Source organism: Strigops habroptila, chromosome 21 (genome assembly GCF_004027225.2).
Source record: "Strigops habroptila isolate Jane chromosome 21, bStrHab1.2.pri, whole genome shotgun sequence".
Classification (NCBI taxonomy): Eukaryota; Metazoa; Chordata; class Aves; order Psittaciformes; family Psittacidae; genus Strigops; species Strigops habroptila.
In genome coordinates this window covers 1,977,374-1,990,958 of record NC_044297.2, presented here as the reverse complement: position 1 = coordinate 1,990,958, position 13,585 = coordinate 1,977,374, and the positions used below count along the sequence as shown (strand labels likewise).

General features: G+C 47.7%; 1 protein-coding gene across 1 annotated transcript in view; it reads left to right on the top strand.

The window, feature by feature from the left end:
- Positions 1–11,663, top strand: part of ANTXR1 (ANTXR cell adhesion molecule 1) — an 81,869-nt gene extending 70,206 nt beyond the window's left edge. The window contains exon 18 of the mRNA XM_030509895.1: positions 7,412–11,663. Within this exon, the coding sequence (XP_030365755.1) occupies positions 7,412–7,684 (273 nt within the window). The 3' untranslated portion in view covers positions 7,685–11,663. The remainder of the gene's footprint in view (positions 1–7,411) is intronic.
- Positions 11,664–13,585: the final 1,922 nt, after the last annotated feature.

Here is a 13,585-nt window from a genome sequence, read left to right as displayed (position 1 = left end):
CCCTGTATCCAGCCAGTCAGTTATTACATAGAATCAGATGGGTTTGGGTTGGAAAGGACCTTAAAGCTCATCCAGTTCCAACCCCCTGCCATGGGCAGGGACACCTTCCACTAGAGCAGGTTGCTCCAAGCCCCTGTGTCCAACCTGGCCTTGAACACTGCCAGGGATGGGGCAGCCACAGCCTCTCTGGGCACCCTGTGCCAGCGCCTCAGCACCCTCCCAGGGAAGACATGAAAACATCCCCAAAGCTGTAATTCTTTGTTCATAGTTGGATACCGAGGAGCAAATTCTGTCACACAAACCTCCAGTGAGATCACTGAAGTCATGAAATCTGTTGCACTGTAGAGTAGCCAAAATGGATGGTAACATGGGGAAAGCTGGGTATTACTGTGGCATTACTAGGTATTACTGATCAACTGTGAACAGCACAAAGCACAGGGGCAAAATCTGTCACCCTGGAAAGTCCCCTGGGTCCTCTTTTATTTTGAATAAGGAGTCTATTTTATAGATAAGGAAATTCAGCTCCAAAGTAAGTGTCTGATTTCACAGCACACTGTTCCACAGCATCATGAATAGAAACCTCCTCCTGAAACAAAGATCAGAAACCAGGAGGTACAGTTTCAAATTCCCCTTCTTTAAACACTAGACCACATTCCCTTCTCAGACCTGGGAGTAAAACCAGTTGTGTTGACTCCCAAGTCACCCCACACACAACTACACATTGCTATGTTGCTACTTGCTTGATAATCCTTCTTTCTGCAGACTCAAAACCACACAGGCACTAGTAAGGAGCTGTTGTTTAACCCGTATTTCAGTCTAAGCTACAAGATAAGAGCATCTCTCCTACGAGGAGAGATTGCGGGAGCTGGGCTTGGTTAGTCTGGAGAAGAGCAGACTGAGAGGGGATCTCATCAATGCAGATCAGTATCTCAAAGGTTGGTGCCAGGAGGATGGGAACAGACTCTTTCCAGTGGTGCCCAGCAACAGGACGAGGAGCAATGGCCATAAACTGAAACACAAGTTTCACCTCAACATGAGGAAGAACTTCTTTACACTGAGGGTGTCAGAGCCCTGGAACAGGCTGCCCAGGGGGGTTGTGGAGTCTCCCTCTCTGGAGACATCCCAAACACACCATGGGCACATTCCTGTGTGACCTGCTTTGGGTGGCCCTGCCTTGGCATGGTGTTGGACTGGATGATCTCCAGAGGGTCCTTCCAACATGAATGGTTCTGGGATTCTGGGATTCCTGTTGATAGGCTGCAGTGCTTGAGACCCAAGTTGCAACCTTTCCACACATCCTGGTGCAGTGTGGTTTTCCATTAATAGCCATGGAAAAGTTAACCTAAACATTAGCTCTTTTTCCTGGAACTAACAGCTCCAAAGCCAAAAGCCCAATGATCTGCTCGTCAGCCTGCTGGATTACTACAAAGCAGACTGCTCCTTGCTGTAAAACCAGAGCTAAACCCAGGACAATGAGCTTTAAGGTCCTTTCCAACCAAACCAGTCTGGGATTCTATGATTCTATGAGTTGTGTCCTGCAGCGTGCCCTTGTCTTTGCCCAAAGACAAATTGCACCCAGAGCGATCCCCTCCCGATCACTGATGTCTGCAGGCTGCTCGATCCCACCGGCTCTTTCTTCCTCTCCAGAGGGATGTTTACCCCTGCCCCTCATTAATTGTTCCAGTTATTGCTGCCAAAAGAACCTGTTTCATTCCGTTGTTTCTCTTCCCCTCATACCCGGCCAGTTTGTTGTTCAACCTCCAGAGGAAGGATCCCAGTCCTGCATGAGGCAGTGTCTTTGATGTGTCACTCCGCATTTCTCCAAGACTAGCTACCTCTTTCCAGAAAGACAATGGGAAAAATGACCAGATCTTCCTGGAAATAACACCCATCCCACAGCGTCCATAAGCCAAAAGTAGCTCCTGCAAAAGTCATCATGTCTATTTGCTGACATGCAAATGCCCGCTCCTCGCTGAAGGAGCCACGCTCCCAAACTCTGGCACGAGCCAAAGGTTGAGGCTATTAAGCTCATTCCCACGCTCAGATTTGGCAAGGTTGAAGCCTGTATCATCTTGTTTCACTTCTTGGAAGAGTTTGCTCTATGTTTTCTTTTCAGTAGGTTCCCCAGCGGGGTCAGCCCTGCAGAATGTAATTAGAGATATCAAGAACCAGAGGCTGGCAGAGCAATGGGTAGTATCTGGGTTGTGGCAGGTTTGAAGAGCCAGGCACAGACGAGAAGTTATGAGCAAGCTTATGAGTAAGATTTCAACTGGAGGTTGAATTGGCAGAACCACTCTTTGCACTGTGGAGCCCTCAGATGCACAGTATATATATCTATATATCTATATATGTATATATATATATATATACACACATTCATATATATAGGTATATGCAAGCTTTAGTCATAAGCCAACATGACTGAGCTGGTACTCTAAATAAACTCTTACTTATTTCAGATTCTGTGAAAGTTCTGCTAAAGTTACAATACTTCATGGTGTTTAGTTTCCTTTTGGGTTGCTTGACTAGAACAGGATCATATAAATACAAATACAACCCCTTGCTTTAACATCTGAATAGACCAGACGATGGAAAGGCATAGAAAAATGTTAGGATAGTTTGTCTGCTTCTTTTTACTTTTCTGACTTTAGGATGCTTGTCTGCACTGCAGGAAACTGCCTCTGATATAACTGGAGCTCAGTGGCCATGTGCAAGATTACTTGTCACTAAGTATGATAATGTGGTTAGCACTTTAAATTTGGAGCAAATCCCACCTCCTTTCTGGCTTCAGAAGGAAACACCATTTTGTACCGTTCTATTCCTGGGAATTAGAGAGTCAAATCCTGCACTGAGACCCAACAGAATGTCTGCATCTCGCTCCAAATGTTATCATTCTGCAGCACTATCCACAAGGTTTTGCCTTCTTTTAAGGCTAAGTCCATAGTTTTCAGTGCTACCTCTGCCATGAGAGATCACGTTATTAGAGCCCTGTTGGAGTGATGATCTTATCACTGGAAGTCTTCCTCATATTTTGGAGATAAAATAGCTCAAGCCTCCAATTTATTACGTATTGAGACGCCAAGGTGGCAGGAATGCCTTGGGAATGGCTTATGAGCTCTGTGTTTAGTAATGAGACACAGATGGGAACGGTTTTGTTGCAGCGATGTTGTATCACACAATGAGACAGTGTGAATAGTTGTTTGGTGACTAAGGGATACGGAGGTAGCTGTATCACTAGTGTGTTGCTGCAGGAGGTGGTGTTTCCTGGCATGGCCAAGCATACTCCACACACACTGATCTCACAGAGACGTGGCTAACAAAGCCCAGAAGCCACTTAAGAGTTTCCTATAGCTGTCTCCAGAGACCCTTGTGTGATTTAAAAGCAGCACATGCCAGCTCAGGCCTTGCAGACAGGGAGATTTCAAACTCATGGAAGCCACCTGGGATTTGGGGAGTTACCTTGATGGGATTCAGAGCAGCAAAACCCCCTGGGAACCCAACCAGTGCTGATCCCAAATGCTAAAACGTTGGTGAGAAGAAGATACTGATGATTCTCACCCTAGTCTTTTCCCAGTAGCACCTTTGTCCAGGCACAAAGGGACATGTTTTTGGTGAGAAGTTTGGTGAAGTACACTAAGCAAGGACCACTTTCACAGCAGGGCATCCACACCACGTTGGCTGTCGCAGTGTTTCTCTGCAGCCACAGGAGAGGCAGCAGGAGCTGTCTGTGCCATTTGGCTCTTGCAGGCTGTGGACAGGCAAAGTGCCAGGTTACTGCCTTCCTCCGAGCTGCTCTCCATCAGTATTCCTCCTCCTCTCCCCACTCATCACCCTCACAGATGTTTGTGGAAGCTTCATGCCTGGACTGGGTTCAGCTTGAGCACCCGGGATCCTTGGGAGGGAGGGCTTGGCTTGGAGCATTTAGCATTAGTTTCTCACACCCATGTATGTGCTTTGCTTTTAAAGTAGCTATAGTTTAGTAAATCATCTCTTCGCAGACCCTAGTGATAACTGTCACTTTATTTAATATATTTAATGTTTGCCTGTTATTCATTTGGCCAGTATCTCCCAAAAAGCTTTTTGTTTGATTCAGAATAAGGTATCAAATCACAGGTTAGTTTTTAGATTTCTTTTTTGTCTCTTTCTTTCCCTTTCTCTTTCTCCTTCTCTTTCTCTTTCTTTTTTTCTTTCTCTTTCTCTTTCTCTTCTCTTCATTGCTGTATTTCTCTTTGTTTCTTTCTCATAACAACAGGGTAACCCAGGAGGTTGTTTATGGAAAGTTTGCATTACCCATACATTAAGGATCATATCTTTTCCAGTGCCTCTTTTTAAACCCAGAAGCTCAGGAGCCAGCACTACAGAGCAGCTGACCAAGGCAGCAAAGAAAGTAGGAGGAGATAGGGAATGGCATACTTGAGCTGAGGAAAAGGCATACTCCATCCTGGTTTAAGGGGAGGAAGGTTTGAACTCTGAAGTTGGATCCATGTAATGCACAAGGGAATGGGGAAGAGGTATCTGCTGAGCACAGATCTGTGCTGTGCTAGCCCTGGGTCAGGTCTGGCTCTCACGTCTGCTCTCCTGTGCTGTTGGCCCTCTGGTCTGCATCTAAGCAGCTTCTGCTTAGATTCCAGGCCAACTCCTTGTTCAAACCTTGTCCACAAAGCCCGTGTTAAAGCAAAGTTACCACGTGGAGGCTGAAAAAGAGCTCTCTAATTTCAAAGCAACCCTATTTTTGGAGAAAAGGAGTTACCATTAGCCATGGGTATAAGCAGTCATTCATGACCAGAGGCTCACCAGGTCCTAGCTGACTACAAACCCTAGTGTAAACACCATGCAGCTATACACTGGTATGAATTGCTAACACCTTGTTTATGACAATGGCACTGCTGATCCACTCAAGCCAGTTGTCATCAAGAAGAAGTCAGTGCACAGGATGCACAGGATGTCCTCTCTTACCCTTTTGGACCATGCCTTGGGCATCGCCATGAGTACTAGACGGCTTTTAGTCCCCAAGCCCCAAATCCAGATACTTCAGAGCCTCACTGCATCCTCTTGAATGCTCTAAGGGTGGTGCTCCGTTCCATTTGGATCAGCAGCACCATAACCTCACTCCTGGAGCATCCAGACAGAGCATCTCTCCACACAAAAACAATTGCAACTTTTTGTACTCTGGCTGGGATTCCTGGACTGCTGCTCGGGTTTAGTTTATTCTCAACATAAATAACAAAAACAAAACCAGTGCAAGTAATAGTCTGAAACGCCTGAAGTTGCATTGTAGGAGATGTGGCGCTAGAACAAGGAAAACATTGCTGGAGGTGGGGGTCTGAGTGGAATTGGTTAATCTTGGTTCAGACTTCCCCTCACTCAGCAGGTCTGCCCCTCAGTGTTTACTTAAAATCACAGCAAAGTGCACTAAAATGATGTTAAAGCAGAGACATCACAAAGAACAAACAGAACCAGGGGTGCTCGGAGCAGATGTGTATTTATGTTTTGAGGGTGGTGAGGCACTGGAACGGGCTGCCCAAAGGAGTGGTAAATGCCCCATCCCTGGCAGTGCTCAAGGCCAGGTTGGACACAGGGGCTTGGAGCAACCTGCTCTAGTGGAAGGTGTCCCTGCCCATGGCAGGGGCTTGGAACTGAATGATCTTAAGGTCCTTTCCAACCCAAACCAGTCTGGGATTCTATTATTCTATGCTTTATTTCAGGCCTCTTCAGCCTGTGAGCTGGTATGCAGCTTGGGGCAGCACCAGGCACAGGGATGCTGTGGAGGGATTTGCCTACTCTGGCATTTCATTTTGTGTTGGCATTTTGTCCTGTGGAAGGGATGGAGAACGTGTCCCCACTGCACAGATACTAACACACAGCGTACGAGCAGTGCTCGAGCCTCTTCTCCTTTTCCCCTCTAGTTGTCTTGCTGTCAGGACAAACCTTAACTGAAGGAGCACTAATCCTCAAGGAGGGCATTACCACGGGTGTATTCCTGGCCCTTAATGGGTCTCTGCTCTGACCCGGAGTCTGATTCCTCGAGGAGGGCTGGAGTTGAAAGCAGAGGTTCTTCCTGCTAACAGAAAGCCAGGCAGGACTGAGCCATGCCAAGAGGGTTCAGCTGCCCTGAGGGGATGCTCTCATTTCCAACATGGTGCAGCTCTGAAATCCCAGTTTTCCTTAGCTGTCCTTTGCTTGCAGAAGGAGGCTGCACTCAGCTGGGGCTGCTCTGCATACCTCATCGCTTCAGCGAGGAAGACACTGTCCTGTGCTGAAGGGCTAAGCTCAGACAGATGTTTCTTCACATCCACAGAGCATGATGCTAGAACTGGCAGAACTCTCAGAGAGGAGCTGTTTGTATCACTCTATGTGTCAGCCCCTTCCACGTCAGCTCCTCTCATCCCTGACAAACCCTTCTCCAGCACCCTTCTGCCTTTCTACCAGCATCTCCCTTAGTTCACTTCGGGTCCCTCTTCACAGAGGGCTGGGTACAGCACGGAGGAGGTACGGAGCCGTGCAGAGGATTAAAACGCCTGATGTTGTTACCCAAACAGATTTACTCCATCCTGCACAGGCTCCATTTGGCACTTTTTCACCAGGCAAAACATTTACTTTGGGAGAGAAAAGAGGAAAACAGAAAATAAGCTCACACTCATGAGTCCAAAACCAAAGTATGGGCTCAGAACTCCTCCAGTGCCTTTTGGGATGATTTCATATCTGAAGGAATGAATCCATGATACAGTAGTGCTGATCCTGACAGTTAGGTATTTACAGTGGGATCTGTTGCAGGTGGAACTTAGGAGGGGAAATAAAGAACAACTCAGAGGGCAAAGGTTTTGTTTTAAAATGGACAACAAACCGTAGCTTAGCACCGAAGAGCAAGAACAGCAGTTTACTGGCTTCCCACAAGCACTAGAATATCAAGACACCCTAGTGAAGAACGGAGCAAGAAACTCAGTTAAACAAATCTTCCCTTTTGCCTGGTAAACGGTTAGAAATCAGACCGAAAAACCAGGTGTTTGAAGGAGAGGAAGGCTCTGAAGGTGCAAAGTCCAGGTTCCATGCTGTTGGATGTTTAAGACCAAGGTTCGTGCTGGCTCAGACACCAGCTCTGAAGAACAGGAATGGCTCTTGTCAGCTTTCGCAGCTTCAGTGTGACTTGAAGCACTCAATTCTGTGCTGTAGAGATCCTGGGTCAGAAAACTGTGCGAGAGGATTTCATCCTCCTCTACAAGAGCTGTGGTTGGGGTTTAACCTCTTCGTTGCTTGGCACTGGACATGCTCTTACAGCATCCATCTCTGAGAAGGAGATGAACAAGGTGAAGTGCCCAGGAGCACAACTGATACCAGGGTTGCAGGTATCTCACCTGGGATGCCGTTGCCTCCATCACTAACTGATTTCCCACTTTCTTCTCTTTCCTTTTAGGGCCGTTGCATCAACTTCACCAGAGTGAAGAACACAGAGGCCCCCCCCAAATACCCGCTCAACAACGCATATCCCCCATCATCACCACCCCCAGCACCCATCTACACTCCCCCACCCCCAGCACCCATCTACACCCCCCCTCCACCCAGCTCCCCCACCCCACACACCCCATCTCCCTCCTCCACGCTCCCCCCACTCCCCCCACCTCCCCAAGCCCCACCACCCAACAGGGCCCCCCCTCCATCCCGGCCCCCGCCTCGCCCAGCAGTCTAAGGGGTGTTCAGCCTTGTTCCCATCACTACCACAAGCATCCGAGGGGCTTTTTCAGCAGTACTGTACCACATCCATTGGCGGGGGGCGGGAGGGGGGTGGAGGAAGCTGGATTGGGTTTGGAACGGGTGACTTCGTGGTTGTCTTTGTCCTTTAGACCTCTCTTATTGTTCAAATCCCCTGTGCATCAGTGCCACCAAACTATCAAAGCAAGAGCAGCCAAGAGACTGCAGGAACAAGGCAAGTAACTCCAGTTCCATTTCAGCAAGGCTCTCCCCCTTCTTTGTCCCCAACACTTCCCTTTGCCTTACCATGGCGATTCCAGGATATTTCGGAAACAAAAAGGAATGAATAACTAGAGCAAGCTCTCCAGAAAGGCAATTCTCCCCAGGGAAGAACTGCAAGAGACTCTTCCAAGCGCAGACATCCCAGCTAGCTACCTGGAGAGCACTGCACAAACGTCATGGGACAAGACTCAAGGTATGAGAGGAATCTGATCACATCACACTTACATTCCAGCTGCCAAGCAAGTGATGACAACAGCAGGTCTGCAAGTACAGAAACCTGGTAAATCCAAAGAGAACTGTTCCCATGGACCACGAATTGGAGAAGGGAAGGTGGTGTCATCTTGGAAGGTCTGGACAAGAGAAGGGATAGGTCTCTGAGGTCTGGATTTGCGTATGTTGGTATGTGGAAGTGCAGGTGAATGAGAATGGAGTGCCACTAGGAAATTACATGGAAAATAAACCAGACAGAATGGCACAAGGCTTGGAGCCCATGCCCTGAGGACAAGGAGTAATTGGCAACAGGTCAGCCTTCAGTGCTCCCAGTGGGACAGAGGAGTGCCTGGCAATTGAGGAAGGGAATCTGGGAAAGGTATGGTTGGCAGAAGAGTCTTTGCATTCAGTTTAGACTAATAATGTCTATTGAGTTAACAGCTCTGCCATTCAGCAGTGTCATTCAATGCTGGTTTCCATTTTAAAAGGAAAGTTTCTGGATATAAGCAGAGGTGTATCCATTTCCCTACACCCAGTCTGCTCGGGCTCCTTGTTGCTGTCAGTGTGAAAGGGTTACCACTGATGCGTTTGGTTTTCCTGTAAATTGCATCCTTTCACCCTAGAAATGTTTCCACGTGGATTGTTATATTTTGTTTTCCTTTCCTCAATAAGTAGCAGATGCCTTCCAAACTCGTAGTGAAGGGGAGGCAGTGTGCTTCCTCCCTCTTGTCAGCTCTCAACAACATCACTTCTAGTAGCAGCGGTTGCCTAAGGCAAAACTCAACCCACCGGACATGCAAGATGGGAATCAGTCTTCCAAGAAATGCACTGGCTGCATTTCTCCATGCTTTCTCCTCGCCTTCACGGGACCCCCACCATATTCCACAACGTTGCACACACACGTAGCTGTTCTCCTATAGCAAAACCTTCTGAGCGCCCGCCTTTGTGACAAATAGAAGTAGGTGAGATCACTCAGCACTTGAGCCAGAGCTCTGGCTCCCAGTTGACTGTCAGGATCAGTTCTCACAAGATGACTCTTTCTCTGGAAGTTGCAAAGTCCTAAGAGGTAACCCACCTTGTAGCTGCAGTTCTATGAATGTCCAAGGGTTCTCATAAGCATATATTTTTGTACCAGTCAAAGAAATGCTTTGCCAAGTACTTCCTTCAGTGCTGTTGGAAATAGGAATTCTAGCTTTTGTAGCAAAAAAAAAAAAAAGGAAAAAAGGGAAAAAAATGCTCAAGGAAGAAAGGGAAGAGACAAAAAAGACTCAGCGAAGACTTGACCTGGGACCCTTCTGGTAAGGACATTTGTGAATGAACCCTTACTGTGAGACTCGGAGTCACTCGGAGTCATTCACCAGCCTTCCCCACCGCTAGGTCATGGCATCTATCAGATGGGATATGTACATCCGTCACGATGGATCTGAAGACACAACCTCCAGCCAAGCCTGGCTGTTGTGCAGAAAGGCTGCTTATTTCACCCCCAACACTGTTCTGTCTGCAGGCAGCACAGAGCAGCCCCAATCAGGAGCAAACCCAACACTTCTGCTACTCGCCATTGTCAGATGTATCAGCTACAGGCCATAGGTAGTTCAACAAGTCAACTTTGTGCTTGGCAGGTGGGAGTGGGAAGCTTTAAACACCCTGACACACGTCTGGTTGGACTCCCTCTTGTGATGGATGGGATCTAGTTCAATAGCTGATTTGGTTTCAGAAAGAAAGGGGTAAAAACTGGGAATGGTGTAATAAGGATCAATAGATACTTCTCTTAACAGATCCTCATGTTTCAAGAGAGCTTGGGAAGGAAATTGATTTTCAATAGGGTGGCATTGAGATTTTATTAGGTTTAAGGGTCATTTTGCTAATAAATCTAAACCTACTGCTGAGGGAAGCCCCCATAGCAGTGTATGTCCATGACTAAGGCTCACTTCTTGCAGATGTATATAGAAATCTTCATTTTCCCCAAACTAAAGGGAAAAAAGCCCCTACAGTATTAAAGAAGCAAAATCAAACCTAGATCAGGCCAGGAAAATCATCATTTTCACATCACCCAGTTCACAATGAAAAACCAAACTCCAAATTCTTTGTTGTACATATTGTTACTGCATGCTTACCATATGTTAGATGGAAGCATTTCCTATCCAGTGTGGATAAAAGACCATTGTTCAAGTTGTAGTAAATTATTATAAAGCCAATGACATTTCATGGCACGTTATTGTATCAAGCTGTGCTTGTTGTATTTTGTTCTTTACGGTTGTATTGCTTTTTTTTATCAATGTACAAATATTTCCTGTAGTGACGAATACCTGTGTTACATAGCATTAACTGAAGCACTACAGCTCCTGCCTACACACACCCTTGATCCATTGGCATTGCTTTTCCACATGGATCCAGGGTGGGATATGGCCAGAGCATGGACACCAAAGCAGAGCACCCAACCTGCTGCCAGTGAACCGCTTTTGGTGCATCCTTTCTAATGTTCTCAGACAAGATAGGAGCACATTTGGTGGTCCCTGGTCTTGTATTTAGGATCAACCTCAATGTGGCTGCTAAAAAGGCTTCCCAAAAGTACTGCGTGTGCTTTTAAAGATCATATTCCTTCTATGCTGGTCCCGAAAGATCAATTTAGGGGTTAATTTAGAGATAAACATAAGGTGATCAAGACTGAAAACTTGGTCCTGACTTTAAATCAGCCTCCAGTGACAATTAATGCTGTGTAACCGAGGTTGAACTAGCTGGTGTGCCATACACTGCCCTATGGTACCTATGTATTCTCTGTCTATAAAACCTTCCTAGAAACACATTACCCAGGCTATCAGTTCTCACTAGCCACTTCTTAAGTAAACATTCCCTATAGATCAAAGGGAGCTGAGTGGCACCACATCTGCTCCCAATCTCCCAGGGCTTCCCTGTTCACTACTCACACATGCTCCTCCACGGGCTGGTCTAGACAGCCCTAAACAGACGTCTGATGGCATTAAATAAACCCTTGTTTCATTTGCTCTGGAGACATCCCTTTGATTACTGCGTTGTTTCTCCTTCGTGCAAACCTTCCTGGCGGTGTCCTGCAGCCTCAAAGGACTCAGCAGCTGCATTTGACAGATTCAGAGCATGGTTTTTAATGGCTAAAATGCTCCAGATTGTTGCTGGCTGCATTTCAATGTGTTCACCCACGTGAACTGTGCAGGCCTCTGAATTCACCCTCTGCTCCTTGGTGTGTGAAGGATCACCGGGGAAAGGGGAGGAATGCCTGGCTTCTGGCAAGGTCTGAGGGTAACCAATTGGTGACATGGCCTTTATGTGGTGCTGGTGCAGCAAAGGAGGAGAAACAAGCCTCTGCTGTGGTGTGGAATCACAGTTTGTGGGTTCAGCCAGCGCTGTGCAATGATGTCCTACTCCCTCTGTTTGTTGCATGTGTCATTTGTTAAATTCAGTCATTACTCTTGCTGACCTTGATGTTACTATTAAAGAACTACACCAATTTGTGTTGGTCTCCCTGTGGTTCATTGCCTGGGCAAAGGGAACGAAGCAGGAGGCAGGAGAACTGCAGCGTGGTGATGTGCTTCCCAGCATCCCAGAGCCCTTCTGCCTGGCACGGGAGCTGTTTCCACTGGGATGTGACACAGCCTCAGCCTCTGCTCCTCACTGTCACCCAGAGCCTCATCTCTAAGTGCGGGGTAACTCCTCATTCACACAGCTAACTCACCACCTATAACAGAGCACAACAACAGCTACAAGGAGCTCAGCACGTTGCCTCTCACGCTTGAAAGAGTCCTTTCTCTGCTTAACTATTGCTAACTCATGATATGGTTGCAATATCTTATTCTACAAAGAAGATTAACGGAGCACGAAAAAGTTCAGCCTCAATTCCCTGCCCTTTCCCAGCAAAGCATGCAAGCCCAGGCTGTCAGCTTCCTTGGGAAACAGGAGCCAGCTCTTTCCTCAGGTCTAGGCTCAGCCTGGATTTTGCTTGCTGTGGTTGATTGAAACCAAACTTGTATCTCATAGATGTAGAGGGAAGCCACAGGACGCAGCAGGTCCCGCTCGGATTAAATGTGCTTTTTAAATGGAGGCTATCAAAGAAAATCACAGTTGCTTTTCTCGGGGGTTTAGGTGGAAAAAATTGCAAGGTTAAACCTCGGCATAGCCCGGGCTCTGAAGAGATGATGCAAACCCACCAAGCCTTGATGGTAGCTCTGGATCCTTCAGAGCACACAGAACCCATCACTCCTTTAAGGAAAACACCTGAGAAAACCCCTATAGTGAGACCCTGCAGGTTTGTCTGCCCTTCAGCCAGCCGCCAGCCCCACACCTCTTGGCTCCATGAGCCTGTTCCCAGCTCATGGCACCACATTGTGCTCCCACCGTGGCACACTTCATCACCATAATGTGCCAGGGCACAGGAAGGGATGCTGTTTTGGAGCCAAGTTGCTCCATAGAATGGCCATGTGGATGTAGCCACCCCCTATCCTGGGCTGGCTCCTGATGGCCATCAACAGGCCCCACCTGAGAGCAGGTCTAGGCTGGGAGGGAGGAGATAATGGCTTTGAGGCTCTGTGGGGTGATGTTGGAGCAGTTGGTGACAGGAATCAGCTTGCCCACAGAGCAGGGATGTGCAGGAGACCGGGATGGTGCCGGCAGCAACTGGGAGAAGCCAAAATGGTGAGTCCTGGCTGGTTCCCAGCAATTCCTTTGGGGTTTGTGCTGAGGCTGTTCTCTCCCAGGCTTTGTGCCTCTGGCTGGAGCGGGGTCAGCAGGACCTGCCCCAGCTCACAGGTCCATGAGCAGCCCCTCTCCACAGCAACTGTGCTTCCTGGGGTCTGCGCAGTGAACTCTGATTGTTCTTCCAAAGCCCCCTCTGGCTCTGGAGGGAGGAATTCCATGTTGGCAGGGAAAGGCATTTCTGGTTTTCCCAATTCTGGCACAGAAAGCCCCTTCTGAGCCACAGATAAGGCTTTTGTATGGGGCTGATGGAGACTCAAAGCATAGTAGGCTCCTCTCTTTGTTTGAAGTGATGCTGGAGAGTGGAAGGCGCTTTGTTGAAGAAACAGCTATAAAATAGCTTGTAAAACCAGCAGAGTAAGCGCTGTTGGGCACAGGCAGTGGCTGACAGTCTGCAGCTCGTTGCCAGGACAAACTTCTTACGATTATTTAAATATCTTGTCATATTTAAATGCTTTCAAAGGTCCTTCCTGCTGGTAGGGGAGAGTGAAGTGTCTTTGAAAGGTCTGGAGCACCAGGGAAGGTGTTTTCTCATGCCACAAGGTCAGTGTAGATGTTGCATGTCCTGACAGTGAAGGACCATCCCCTCCATCAAAGGCACTTCCCGGTGTACCTGGCTGGAGCTACAACTCTCAGCTATAACTTGCGCCATCCCATGAACCAACCATGCTGCAGCCTGAGCAGG